At 38.5% G+C, this 12,917-nt stretch overlaps 1 protein-coding gene across 1 annotated transcript; it reads left to right on the top strand.

Annotated features, from left to right (window-relative positions):
• The first annotated feature begins 9,922 nt into the window (after positions 1-9,922).
• Positions 9,923-12,917, top strand: prmt6 (protein arginine methyltransferase 6). The gene has a single exon (XM_079447806.1). The coding sequence runs from the start codon at positions 10,017-10,019 to the stop codon at positions 11,061-11,063; it is 1,047 nt and encodes a 348-aa protein (XP_079303932.1). The 5' UTR covers positions 9,923-10,016; the 3' UTR covers positions 11,064-12,917.

Here is a 12,917-nt window from a genome sequence, read left to right on the forward strand (position 1 = left end):
TTAAACAGTGTGGATAAAAACATGCAAGTGCACAGTCATCCACAGAGTAACAAAGCAGCTTTTATAATGGATGTGACAAATTTTGGCTTTCTACACATCTGCATATTTTGTCATCTTTATTCAGTAAATTTTGTCTTCTACCCACCCGGGATTCTCAACTTCCATGCACCTTTTGCCAAAATGGATGTCATATATTTCTTGAACAGCATGGCTATTGCTACACAAAAGCCGAGTCTGAGGGAAGTGTAAATTCAGTTCTAGACTGAGGGACAAGCTGTGCAGCTTTTACTCATATTGTGTTGCATCAGGTAATATTAGGTTGCATTTCTCATTTTGTTGAGTTTAGCTCATTTTGTGTTTCATCGGATCATTTTGTCTTGCATTCATTTATTTTGTGGTGCATTGACTGATTTTGCATTGCATTGGCTCATTTTGTGTTGCATGGGATGATTGTGTGTTGCACTGGATGATTTTGGTTGTTCCATTTGGTTGTTCCAACGTTGTACAGTATTAGCTAATTTTGTGTTGCATATGCTCATTTATTTTTGCATTAGTTCATTCTGAGCTGCATTAGGGCTTTTTGTGCTACATTTGCTCATCTTGTTCTGAATTTGCTCATTTTGTGTTCCATTGGCTCCAACATTAGTTCATTTTGTGCCACGTTAGCTATTTTTGCACAGTGTTAGCTTATTTTGTGTCGCATAAATTCATTTTGTTTTGCATTAGTTAATTCTGGGCTGCATTAGGCCTTTTCGTTCAAAATTTGTGCTGAATTAGCTCATTTTTATTTTCTAAATTAATCAAGTATCAACATTTATTTGTGTGTGTTTTCAGTGTATGCTAGTAGAATTTGCCTGCACAATATAGTATAACGTCCAGGAAATATGTTTGATCATTAAATATAAGATATCCATTGTGTATTGCATTACAGCAGAAAAACTCCAGAGCAATGTCACATTAATTGGGGAATACATTTTAAAATAGAAAAACATATGCACAGAAAAGGCACAAAAAGCATGTGCGTTTAGTTGAGAAGAGCTGTATGATGTCAGTGCAAGTGCCTGTGTGTGCATCATTCCCAATGGTTTATGAAGAGCCAGTTAACAATCGGCACCGGTTCAAAGTGTCCAGAGACTCATTGAGTTTGTACTGTGAAGACAGTTTAAAATGGTTGATCCGGCTTAATTTGACTTTATTACACAGGGCGATCTCAGTAATAAAGAGTCAAGCTAGTCAAAGGACGTTATTTAGAGCTTATTAGCTGAATGCATGCTGTGCGATCAGACCCGTGTTCCAATACCTCACTGGATAATTCTATCAGCACAAATGCTTTCCTCACTGTGCATTCACTTTTCTTAAACAAGGGTGGATTCTGTCCGTATCATAAATATGCTAATTTGCTTGCTTCCAGATTTTAACAGTGGCACAAGGCACCAATTAAGTCCGATATTATTTCAAAAGTTATTACGGCTACTCCCAATATGGTGTGTGTTGGTTGATTTAATGAAATAGTTTGTAAATGCAAACACTCTTTGGTGTTCCTTTTGTTCTGTACTGGAAAAGCACAAATGCATTGGGGTTTAAGTATTCAGGCTTGTATATGGATTGAAATGAAAAGAGTGCCTCTTACTGCGCTCGAGTGAAAGTTCAAGTCTATGTTGGGTCCAGTGAACTGTTTGTCCTTTAGTGGCCCGCGGGCACATGCCCACAGCCATCAGCTGAGCCCATTACTTGTTCCCCCAGGCTAAATTTGACCAACAGTGGCATGCAGTGCCGAAAAACACTACCTGCCAGCGACTTTACAGCCAACTCAAATATGGTTCCCTTTCGACACCAATAGAATTCCATCTTTCAGGCAAAGAGTGTGTCAACAGCACAGGAGACAAATTTATTTTCTATTGGCAACGTTTTGACCTTTGTTTGGAAATGTGTGCAATCTTCTGAAAATATTTCTTGAAAAATATTTCAGTGACCAGTTAAAATTAGAAACTCGGCCACAACAAACTTTTAACAGCACGCTAAACTACATACATTTTCCAGAAGTCCTTAAACAATGTTGAGTTATTGTTAACAAGTAGTGTAGCTTGATATGTTTTTAATGCTTAGTTGGGCTGCACTTGAACTACCTTTGGAAAATAGTCAAGAGATTGCTAGAGTTTGAGAGTTTCTCCCCAACAAGTATGTACCTGTAATGTTATCTATTGAAAGAATCGATACAATTTTAATGTATGAGCTGAAAATATCTTGAAACATTCATAAATAGATCTAAGACCACCAAATACAGTAAATAACAGCCGACACCCAACATAGAAATAGAAATGGTTGGCTGGGGGTAAACAAGACGGGCGGCTGTAAGTTAGCTTCAGCAGAGCGAATGTCTGGAACTTTTTGACCATCTTGTATTATTCACAGCAAGGAGAAAAATTGCAGGTGGGCAGTGTTAATATTTCAGTGGTTTGTAGGAGCCTTGAACATGCCTTGCATACCTGAGGTAAATAGTGATTTCTGTCAGGAACGGTCCTGTTGAACGTCCACTGTGTCCAGCACCCAATCAGTCATTCTTGTGATTTATTTAGAAGCCTGTGGTACTGGGGAGATTAAACGCCATGGGAGTTGTCCGCGGCATCTCACAAAGACGCTGCTTACACAAACAACCGAACGGAGATACCCGGGAGTGTTTGCTGATATCCCGACACCTGGAGCAGAATCTTAGTCAGAGATGCAAGTGAGAAAAGTCCACACACCATAGAGAATAAGACGGCAAACCTGCTCTTCTGCAGATCTGCAACGGAGATTGGCTGTGTAGAAATAAACCAAGAGCTATATGAAGCGCAATAAGGCAGCTCAGAGCCTGTAGGTAAAATGCACAATGACAGAAATAGCTTTTTTTTAAATCTATCTATCTATCCATCCGCCCACCCACCAACCCACTCACCCACCTATACATAATAAAATGTAATTAAAAAAATTCTTCTAATTTTGACAAAATGATCGCTTCGCATCCAAAATGAATATGTGCTATTACATGAACAGTGTTTACCGTTTGCCTTCCCCTAAAGCACCATGGCTGATCTCTTATTTCTTGCCATTAATTTGAAGGCTAAATGGGCTTATGATAGACAGCATCTCTGTTTAGAGAGTGGGCTCAGGTCTGTATTCAGCCTGCTGTAAGAAGCCGTCTCATAAGGGCTCTCTCTGCTTTGGTCTGCTCAAGAGAGCCATGTTCTTTGCACAGCCATCTAGGGGTCACCCATTTTATTTATCGGACCTTCAAGGTCAGGTTTGAGGAAGCAACTTCAAGGAGTTTAATTTCAGTCTTTCCTGGAGAGCAGTTTGGTAAACTGTATTTGCAGTCAATGGCAGTCATATCAGAGGTACAGTTTAGCCTTTTAAATGAGCCTCGTGCATTTGAATATTTTTCTTGTCCCCAATGTGTTGTTTTGAATTTAGCCACTTTGTCGCTATAAGGCAAGGAGCTTTTATATTCATATTTATGTATATTAAAAGCCATAACAAAATGTCCTCATCCAGCATTATCCCAATGGTATACATTTATTCAGGTAATAAATTGAGTTTTTCATAATTTACAAACTTCAAGCAAGTAATTCTAGCCCAAGCTTATTTAGGTGTTCTGCGAAAGAAGGTGTCACACAGATTTGTATAGAGGGTAAGAAAATGAATGTAGAAATGAATTCACCCCAAAATGAAAATTCTATCATCGTTTATTCACCCAAAGCAATTATATTCTACAAAACACAAAACAATATTCTTAGAATGTGTTTTACCGAACATGAGTTCATACAATGGATACAATTACAAGAGGGTGACTAGTGCCGTGAATTTAGCTCGTGGCATCAATGCCTTATGTATGAAAAGCTCAACTGGTTTCATCTTAAATCTAGAAGAAAATTTCATTGGTTTTTATTTATCTTTAAATGTGTTCATTATGTTTGTCCTTGGTATTTGAAACAGTACTTGACCCCGTGCCGATCTTCTCAGTCAGAATGTTTTTTTGTACCTAGAATATCTAGTAAAGCAGGGCGTAGGTCTTTTCATCATAAAGCTCCCAATGATAGGAATAATCTTCCTCAATCTTTGAGATCGGTATCTTCTCTATATTGTTTCAGGCTAGCCTTGTTTTAACTTCTACATTCTTTTGATTTAATTATTCTTCTTTTTTGGTTTTGGTTATGGTATTGTTGATTGTTTTTTAAGTATGCTGTGGGTTTTTTGTTTGCATGTGTTTTGTGCCTATGTTGTAACGTCTATAGGACCCCCTTGAAAATGAGATTTTAAATCTCAAGGGGATCTCCTCTTAAAATATTGAAATTTAATTTAAGTAGGGTACGAATAAACTGCATTCAAATTCAGAGCTGAGGAAAAATAAATGAGATTATTTTCAAATTGCATTGCAACCATCTCCTTTAGTTATACTTATATATGAATATGAATTTGGATTTCTGTCGGCAACACCAAAACAAGCTCTAGTCTCTTTCTGCTCCATCTGGTTTGTGTCTACCTTATTAGCACCTGCCTGTTAATTGGTGATGTTCCGATAGTGTCCAGTAAGGACACAGTGGGACGCAAGCCTTTGGAGATAAAAATAGATGCACAAATTTCACCTCACGCTGACAAACCGTAGACCAAACACCAAAAACCGTCTGATGCTTAATTGGCACTGCACAATGGGGCTCTTGTGGGGTTTTTTCCCCCACCCATATGGGTTTGTTTTTTACCATTGATGTCTAAGAATAGAATATTTGACTAATAATAATCAGATTTTGGTGGAAAAATACCAATCTGGACAGCGTGTTTGGTGTCCACGCTGATTAGAGCTCAGCAGGCGAGATCTCTTCTGTAAATATCTTGTTCAGTCCAGAGGACATATACTGTCTTTTTTTCTAGAATAACAAACACGTACCTTATGCATTGTAAGTCATTTTGGATAAAAGCGTCTACTAAATGTAAACACTTATTATACTAGACGCCAAGCTGTTGAGGCAGCTCTGAGCTAGCCGATAGCTATTAGGGGTCACATTGTGTAATATTCAGTTGAATATTCAATCAGTATGTGCTTATCAAGTCTGGACAAGCCCGTGGATATATTTTAAGCCTGCTATCCCAAGATTACCTGAAACCTTTCCGGGACAGCTAGAACGACATAATGTGAAACCTTCTGGGTTTTAAGTGGTATCAGTCTTCTTGTTGTTGATTTAATATATGCACTTTATATTAAGTAATGTAATCAAGTACCAATGTGTTGCAACTGATTCTTGGAGAGAAAAACAGATTAAGGGGTTTTAGTGTGAGTGAGATCCTTCTGTGGTTGTGGGTGGTTGGGCTTATGTGTGTGTGTTTTGTGGTTGCGGACATTGATATCTACTGTATATTCAGGATTAAAAACATGCTTGAGCATTATAAAGCTAACATTTTCTTTAAAATGGTGTTACAACACACTTAGACACAGTTTAAAATCTTTTTTCTAGAATCCAGACTTTGGACAGGGAAGGATGGGTCAACTATTGCATCTGTTGAGTGCGTAGCAAGCATGCTTTCTCTTTTCACATGTGAGGAAAGAAGTAACAGAAATTCGTAAAGGCAGCTGTGACCCTTTAAAAGGCATGTTTATAAATTACATCATATATTGACAGTTAATATATAGTAAAATATACATATAGATAATATATTTAAGAGAAATTTAAATGTCAAAATTGATTAACTGTATTTATAAATAAATACATATAAATATTTTCGAAATATATATATATATACATATATATAAATGTATATGTAGGTGTACGTTTTCTGTTATAAATACACAATTAATATTCTCAGTAGAAAACATATATTATGTAGGCTAAATACGAACTAATAATCACTAACGATGAATAATTTGACAGCCCTAGAAATTAGATTTTCTTTGCATGAGTAGAAGTGCCATTTGGTTTTACCTTAACCAATAAGAAAAATCTACGATTGGGTGAAAAATCTTATATAATTATATCTTAAATAAATGTCTGAGGCTGAAAAACGATTTAATCACATCATTTTCTTTTCCATTAACATATAAACCGACTCCCACATACCTGAAGTGTTTATATTTATCAGCAAACACCTCACATCTGGGGCCTCATTTATAAAACGTGCGTATGCACAGATTTGATCGTAAAGCGTGTATACGTAAAAATCCCCGCAAACATTCATAAATATAAAAAAGGTCTTTGACGTGGAAAAGTGCTTGGCGCCAGGTCAGGGTCTGAGCAGACGTATGCACGTTTGCTTGTCCGATTGCTGCTGCTTTTTTTTTTAAATAAATATAATCATTCTTGCGGCTTGTATAGGATTTGGACGTTGACAGGTGCTCTTTCATTTATCAATGACATTATTTATAAAGGCGGAAATCTGAAACTGTTCAGCTGCGCACAATTTCACTATCATATGCGATTTATAGATTTCACATTTAATAGAGAGGCCTACACTCATTTTCTGTGCTATGAATCACACATATGCACTTTGACAAATGATCGTATAATCCAATTTAGGATGGTTTCTACGCAACATATTATAAATGTAATTTTTTTCCTTTTTTAGTTTGAAAGCCAAATAATCTATTTTCATTGCTTGATTCTTTAAATTCATAGGTCGGTTTGAAACGGATTGCAGCGGTAATCAATGTTCACTAAAGCACAGATATCGATAAACTGCTGTTGTCTAATATGTGCCTCAACGAGAGTAAAATATCAAGGCACTTCCACATTGATCGTGCAGGAATCGATCCACAGCCAGAGCATCATATATTAATTTCTCAGAAGGGTTTTATTTTTGAATGGGCCGGCGTGACAGTGGGCAGATTGGCAGGCAGCGCTGCCCGCGGCGGGCCTGATGCTGATGGAAAGCTGCAGAAGATGGTCAGGCAGGTGACAGGTTCGTTGTCCTGTCAGCACTAAGGATTTCCCCATAGGCATAGCCTGACAGCAGCTGCCAAGAGGAACGAAACACACATGCATTTTAAAACATTTTCGTATGAGAGTTTACATTTCATGAAACTTTTCAAATCTTGTGTTTCACAAATTTGACCATTTACCTCTGGAGGCAACTTAAGAGCGTTTGCATTTAGTGCATTGCTCAGCTACATCCGTTTACTGCAATATTACCTCATGCAAAGTGTTACACTTTTACAACCTCTTGTCATTTATATTTTATTTTTTAGTTATTAATACTTGATAGGATATTGCAAGATACTAACATTTTGTACTTAGGAGTGAGATATAAATAACAATGAATCAATGGGACCATGAACTTATACTAGAAAGATGATAGGGTGAATTGCGTTTGCATATTGACAATTGGTTAACATAGATGATACCGATATCGCTTTATTCATCTTAAAAAGGACTGACTGCCGGACAGTTTGCTTCCTCTGATGTTAATTTTCTCACTCCGGCAGATACGAATCAGATTCGTACCGCCCCGGTGGCAATGCTACAACTGAATCAACCTACCAATACGCCGCACTGATTGCGACTCTCCCATCTAGCTTCATCCTTTCAACAGACTTATCGCATGTCCTCACCCTTAACTGATCCAACCAAACAACACAAGCCGCCCTGGAAAAATCAGCTCTAGCTGCGTTATCAAATGTTTTCAGGACATCCTTCATTGTACGAAACGATTTGGTTTCCCGCCGTCGCACCCATGGTTGAAAACCAGGGTCTTCCCTTCACAGAGCCCACCGTGTCTCCGCTCTGAAATAATCTCAGGCTTTCCAGATGTGTTTCAGGACCAGTGAGCAAAATCTCTTTCTGCGTTGCCAGTCTATCCTCTTCCATTCAGCTCAGGGGCTGTGCTTTAGATGGGCAAACAGTGATGTGCACTTTTAATTAAAGAGAGATCAGGTGCCAACGTCTGAGCAAACACCTGTTTTTTTATTTTCCAGTTATTTCAAAATGTGTAAAAACATTTCCAGGATGTGGACTTTGTTTATATCGTAGCTAGGATTTGAAGCTGCTACCCGGGGGAGATATGAAAAAAGAGAACCAGTTAGAACCAGAGAGAAAAAATTTTGCCCTCAGCTTTGTGCTGTTTTTAGATCTAGGTTGTTCCCAGTTTTCTTTTATACTTGTGTGTCCACAATATAAAAGTAAACACTTCTTATTTGTTTGTGTGTGGCATTCTATTACAAATAATAAACTCTATTAGTGTAGGATAAAAAAATTATTCACGTAGTTGAATTTCTTTAACCCTGCTCTTGCATCACAGGTTAGGTTGTTCCATGCATCCACTCCTGGGTTTATTATTCTGGTATAGTCAGGTTGTATAATGCCGGGGAAGCATATATCTGTTATCATGTCTAATATCATGGTTGGACAAATAAGTACAAAAGCACGCAGCCTTTTTTAGACTCTTTCGTCTTGTAAAATGAATCAGTGTGGATGAAATAGAAGAATCATACTTTCTTCGTGACTCCACGTTTGTCATCGTCGTTTGACATTAACTGTTTCTCTCAGATGCTGAAACTTAACACGTCAGGGTCTATGCGGCTGTACCAAGTTCATGAATATTTAATGAGGTGAGCGCTGAGGCAGTTTATGATTGGCTGTATATGTTAACATTCTGGCACCGCATCATTTCACACTGTATATCTTTGGCACCACAATTCATTACATTTACTCATTTGGCCGATGCTTATCCAAAGTAGCTTACAGCGCATTCCCTGCAACTGACCCCATGACCCTGGCATTGCAACTGCATGCTGAACAGATTTACAGGAAAGCAAGGGTAAAAGCAGTTCTAACTTCTTTTAAAAGTTAAAACATTGCGTAACTTTTTAGACCTTAATGTCTTAAGGAGAGAGCAAACCAGTCTTCTGAGCGACTCCTAAATGATATTATCGTCCGCAATAAAATATAAGATTTCTATAGTTTTAGTATTTTGAACATGCTTCTCCTATTACAAATACAAATGTACAAACTGATTTTCTTGTCCTGCCACTTCACATGGACTGTCCCTGTATATATGTATACTACATGTCATTGTCAAATTTTACATTTTCTCTTTCAGGAATTATAAAATGCTTAATATGGCCATTTTTCCCCTGATTTCCCCCTTTTTGCTCCATCAGTTCACATTGGGGAAAATGCCAACAAGGACCTGATCTCATAATCTAACCATGAACATTTAGCATCCTATATAAAGCAGAGGAAATCATAAAACACATGGATTTAGAAAGAATAGCCTGCTGTCCGTGAATAGCAACAGTCGAGGGTGAGGCAGGGCTTTTTTATTAAGGTTAAAAGCAGATCATGCTATCCATCATGCTGGAATGCGTTTGGCTCAGACGTGCCCTGGTGTTATGTCAGTATGGCTACAACTGGGCACAGTTTCTCTAAACAGCTGTCCTGGAACTTATGCCAGAGAGGCTGACAGCAATGCTACACACTTGTCGTTAAAAAAGAGAGAATTTATCTAGCTTAATCCACTTATTTGTGTGGGCCAGTGTTTGCAGCATTTAAATTAAATAAACCACGGCATGAATTTTATTACTGGCACATTTTAGATGCATATGAACCCTTTGAAAAATTATTCTAGGTACATTATTTCAGGAATTATTATTCCAAATTACTTTTAGGAATTATTATAATAAATTTTTATCAGAATAAGGTAGACACTCATATCACATTTAATCAAAAACTCTGTTCTATTTAAAATTACTAGCAGGTTACAGCTTCTAATATGGTCACGTCATTAAAAAAAATATTTCGTTTGACTTCGTACTTTTTAATAACGTTTCTAATTAAATAACTCGTTAAGTTATAAAAAAACACTATTAAACAAATATATAGCATCCCACAAAGAAGAAATTGTATTTTCTGGGAAGTGCAGTTCGCTAAAATACACTCTCTCATTCTCCCCATAAGCGCGAACGCGTTCAGCACTACACCTCCCACAGTGCATTTCGTCGATTGCGGAAGTTTGGGCTAAAATTATAAAGACGCACGGTAAACTTTGGCACAAAAATGTCACAGCAGTGCATTAAGAAAAGAAAATTAGACAGGAACGCGGAGGACCACATGTACTTTGACAGCTACTCCGATGTAACTATCCACGAGGAAATGATCGCCGACGCCGTGCGTACCAACGCGTACAGATCTGGAATATTTCAAAACAGTAAGTCAATAGAGGGGAAAGTGGTGCTGGATGTGGGTGCCGGTACCGGCGTGCTCAGTTTATTCTGTGCCCAAGCTGGTGCCAGGAAGGTTTACGCGGTTGAGGCGAGCTCGATCGCCGATCAGGCTGTGAGAATCGTAAAACTGAATCAGATGGAGGACAGGATCGATGTGATTAAAGGGACGCTGGAGACAATCGATTTACCCGAACAGGTGGACGTGATAGTCAGCGAGTGGATGGGGTACGCGCTCCTTCATGAGTCCATGCTCAATTCTGTGATCTATGCCCGGGACAAGTGGCTGAAGTCCGGTGGCCTCATATTACCCCACAAAGCGGATCTCTTCATCGCCCCCATTAACGACCTGGTGGTGGAGGGCCGATTGAACTTTTGGAGCACCGTTGAAGGACAATACGGTGTGGACATGTCCTGCATGACCGACTTTGCCAGGAAGTGCATCATGAACAACGACATCACCGTTAGTCCGGTGACTGTGGAGGACGTGCTCTCCCATCCGTGCAAGTTTGCCGAGTTGAATTTGCACACGGTGACGCTCGAGCAGCTCAAAGATGTTCGGGGCCTGTTCAGATGCGAGTGCTTCGGGTCGTCCTCCATCCACGCGTTGTGCGTGTGGTTCACGGTCGCATTCCCCGCAGATGACAAGGCCCTGGTGCTCTCCACGTCTCCGTTTAAACCGGAGACCCACTGGAAACAAGCTGTTCTGTACTTGGATGATCCGGTGGATGTGATGCAGGACACTCAAGTTGAAGGGGAGATCAGTTTGTACCCCTCTGAGAAAAATTCTAGGCACATATGCATCCACGTGGACTATGCCGTAGGTGACCAAAAAAAGCAATCCAAAGCTTTTTCTATTCCCGATCAATATTTAGAGGTATGACAGATACGCCTCTTACTAGTTACAGTAGGGTCACCAAGTTGCACAGAGTGACATTAATTTGTTCTTGGGAACTGTAAATCTTTTAATGTGTCATGTCTGCAAGAGTTCATGGTTACAAACATACAGTGTTGAAAAATAAACAGCTTGTAAATGTTCTGGAACTGCTTATTAAAATAGCAGACACAACATTGCATTTTTGTCTTGAAGCCTCACTCAAAGATGAAACCATTTCTCTCAGGGTTGAGGATGGGGCGTGAGGAACAGATGTGGCAATGATCAAATCATTCACAGTTTCAAGATTTAAAGATAAAGATAGACCCAACTCTGGCATCAGTGATGTTAGATCAACCGAGTTTATCCTGCTGAATTACGCCAGAGAAGATTCGTGTAGGATTCAACTCTGTGGGCTGTGTAGGATATGCATTAAAAAATCTGTTTCTATTATACCCTTAGGAATATCAACCATACGTTTAGTGGAAGCAAGTTTTACTATAAATATCATGGTTAAACTATGAATACGGTAATAAAACTGTGGTTAACTTGTGTTAACCTAAAGTGATTTTGGAATATTGAAATAACAGTTCCAAAGCCATTTTCATTTAGCAGGACACTGTTCATAATAACTACTTTATATGACTTCTGTTACCTTTATATGAAGAAAATATACCAAATAGTGTAGAAACTAGATATGTACTGACATGTTTCTTGACTATGCAAAATAATGATTTTCTTCGAGGGTTCAATCTTGTGAATCGGATTTTTATAGTAAAATTAAATATATGTACATTTCTTTATGTCAGCTGTTCATAGATAATTCCTCAGATTGTTGATGATCGAGTCCATAGGCAATGTTCCGGATTATTAATGGACACATTTTGAAAATATACTGTAAATAAATAATCCTCAAATTCACCAGGTATGATTGTTGCAATGCCAAGTAGATTCATTCAATTTATGCATGTTTATGATTTGTCAGAAGCATGTTTTCAGAGTCACGCTTGTTTGATGTATTCCATTTAATACCAATAATCGAAATATATTATTGTATTTAACAATTAGACGTATTTATTTGAGTCCTGCTATTAATAGCTGTGTAGATTGCAAGCAAATTAAATCAAAGCAGTGTCTCGGTCTCCTAGACAGCCTCGGTGAGGTTCATCCGCATAGGCATATCATTTATCCAATACATTCCTTGGTATGCTAATGATGTTACTGTAAATAAACCAAGAGAAATCATTTGCCGCCTGCCACTTACAGTAACCAATATTTGTTGACATCTCCTGAGAAGACAAATTGCAAGCATATTATTGACAAATCCTAATTTGGAGGACCGCATCCCAAGGCACTGGGTGGATCTCCATGGCCAAGCGGCGATTTATCATCATTATCATTAGCAGGCAAGTTTGCTTTCATTACCGTAGTAAAAATCTGCCCTGTCACGCTGGCGAGTGCCCGAAGGTCTCAGGTGGTCGTATCTGTCCTCATGCGTGATTTAAAACACAGAATTTGAATGAACAGCAGCTGAAAATCAGAAGTCCAAATGGGTGGTTTCAATTTTGAGGGGTTATTATATAATGTTTACTGTGGGTTTGGAGGTTTTTGTGGGCTTTGTTTTGTTTGATTAGATCTGAGTTTGAGGAACATCATCTGCTGCTGTGAATATTACCTTATCATGCCAGTTTACACTTCTGAAAATTAAAGATGTATGAGTGTGGTGCTCATTAAAGACTGCAAATAGCCAGGCCAGGCATGTGTTTTTGGTCCCAAATTTAAAGTTGGGTATTTGCTGTCATCTGACTTTTTAGCAGTTTCTATTTCAATTCACAGTAAGCTGTGGTTCATGCTTAAAGGGAT

Source organism: Barbatula barbatula (assembly GCF_947034865.1).
Source record: "Barbatula barbatula genome assembly, chromosome: 23".
NCBI classification, from domain to species: domain Eukaryota; kingdom Metazoa; phylum Chordata; class Actinopteri; order Cypriniformes; family Nemacheilidae; genus Barbatula; species Barbatula barbatula.

Coding starts and splice junctions, on each gene's coding strand:
- prmt6 (XM_079447806.1), top strand. CDS start 10,017: ATGTCACAGCAGTGCATTAAGAAAAGAAAATTAGACAGGAACGCGGAG.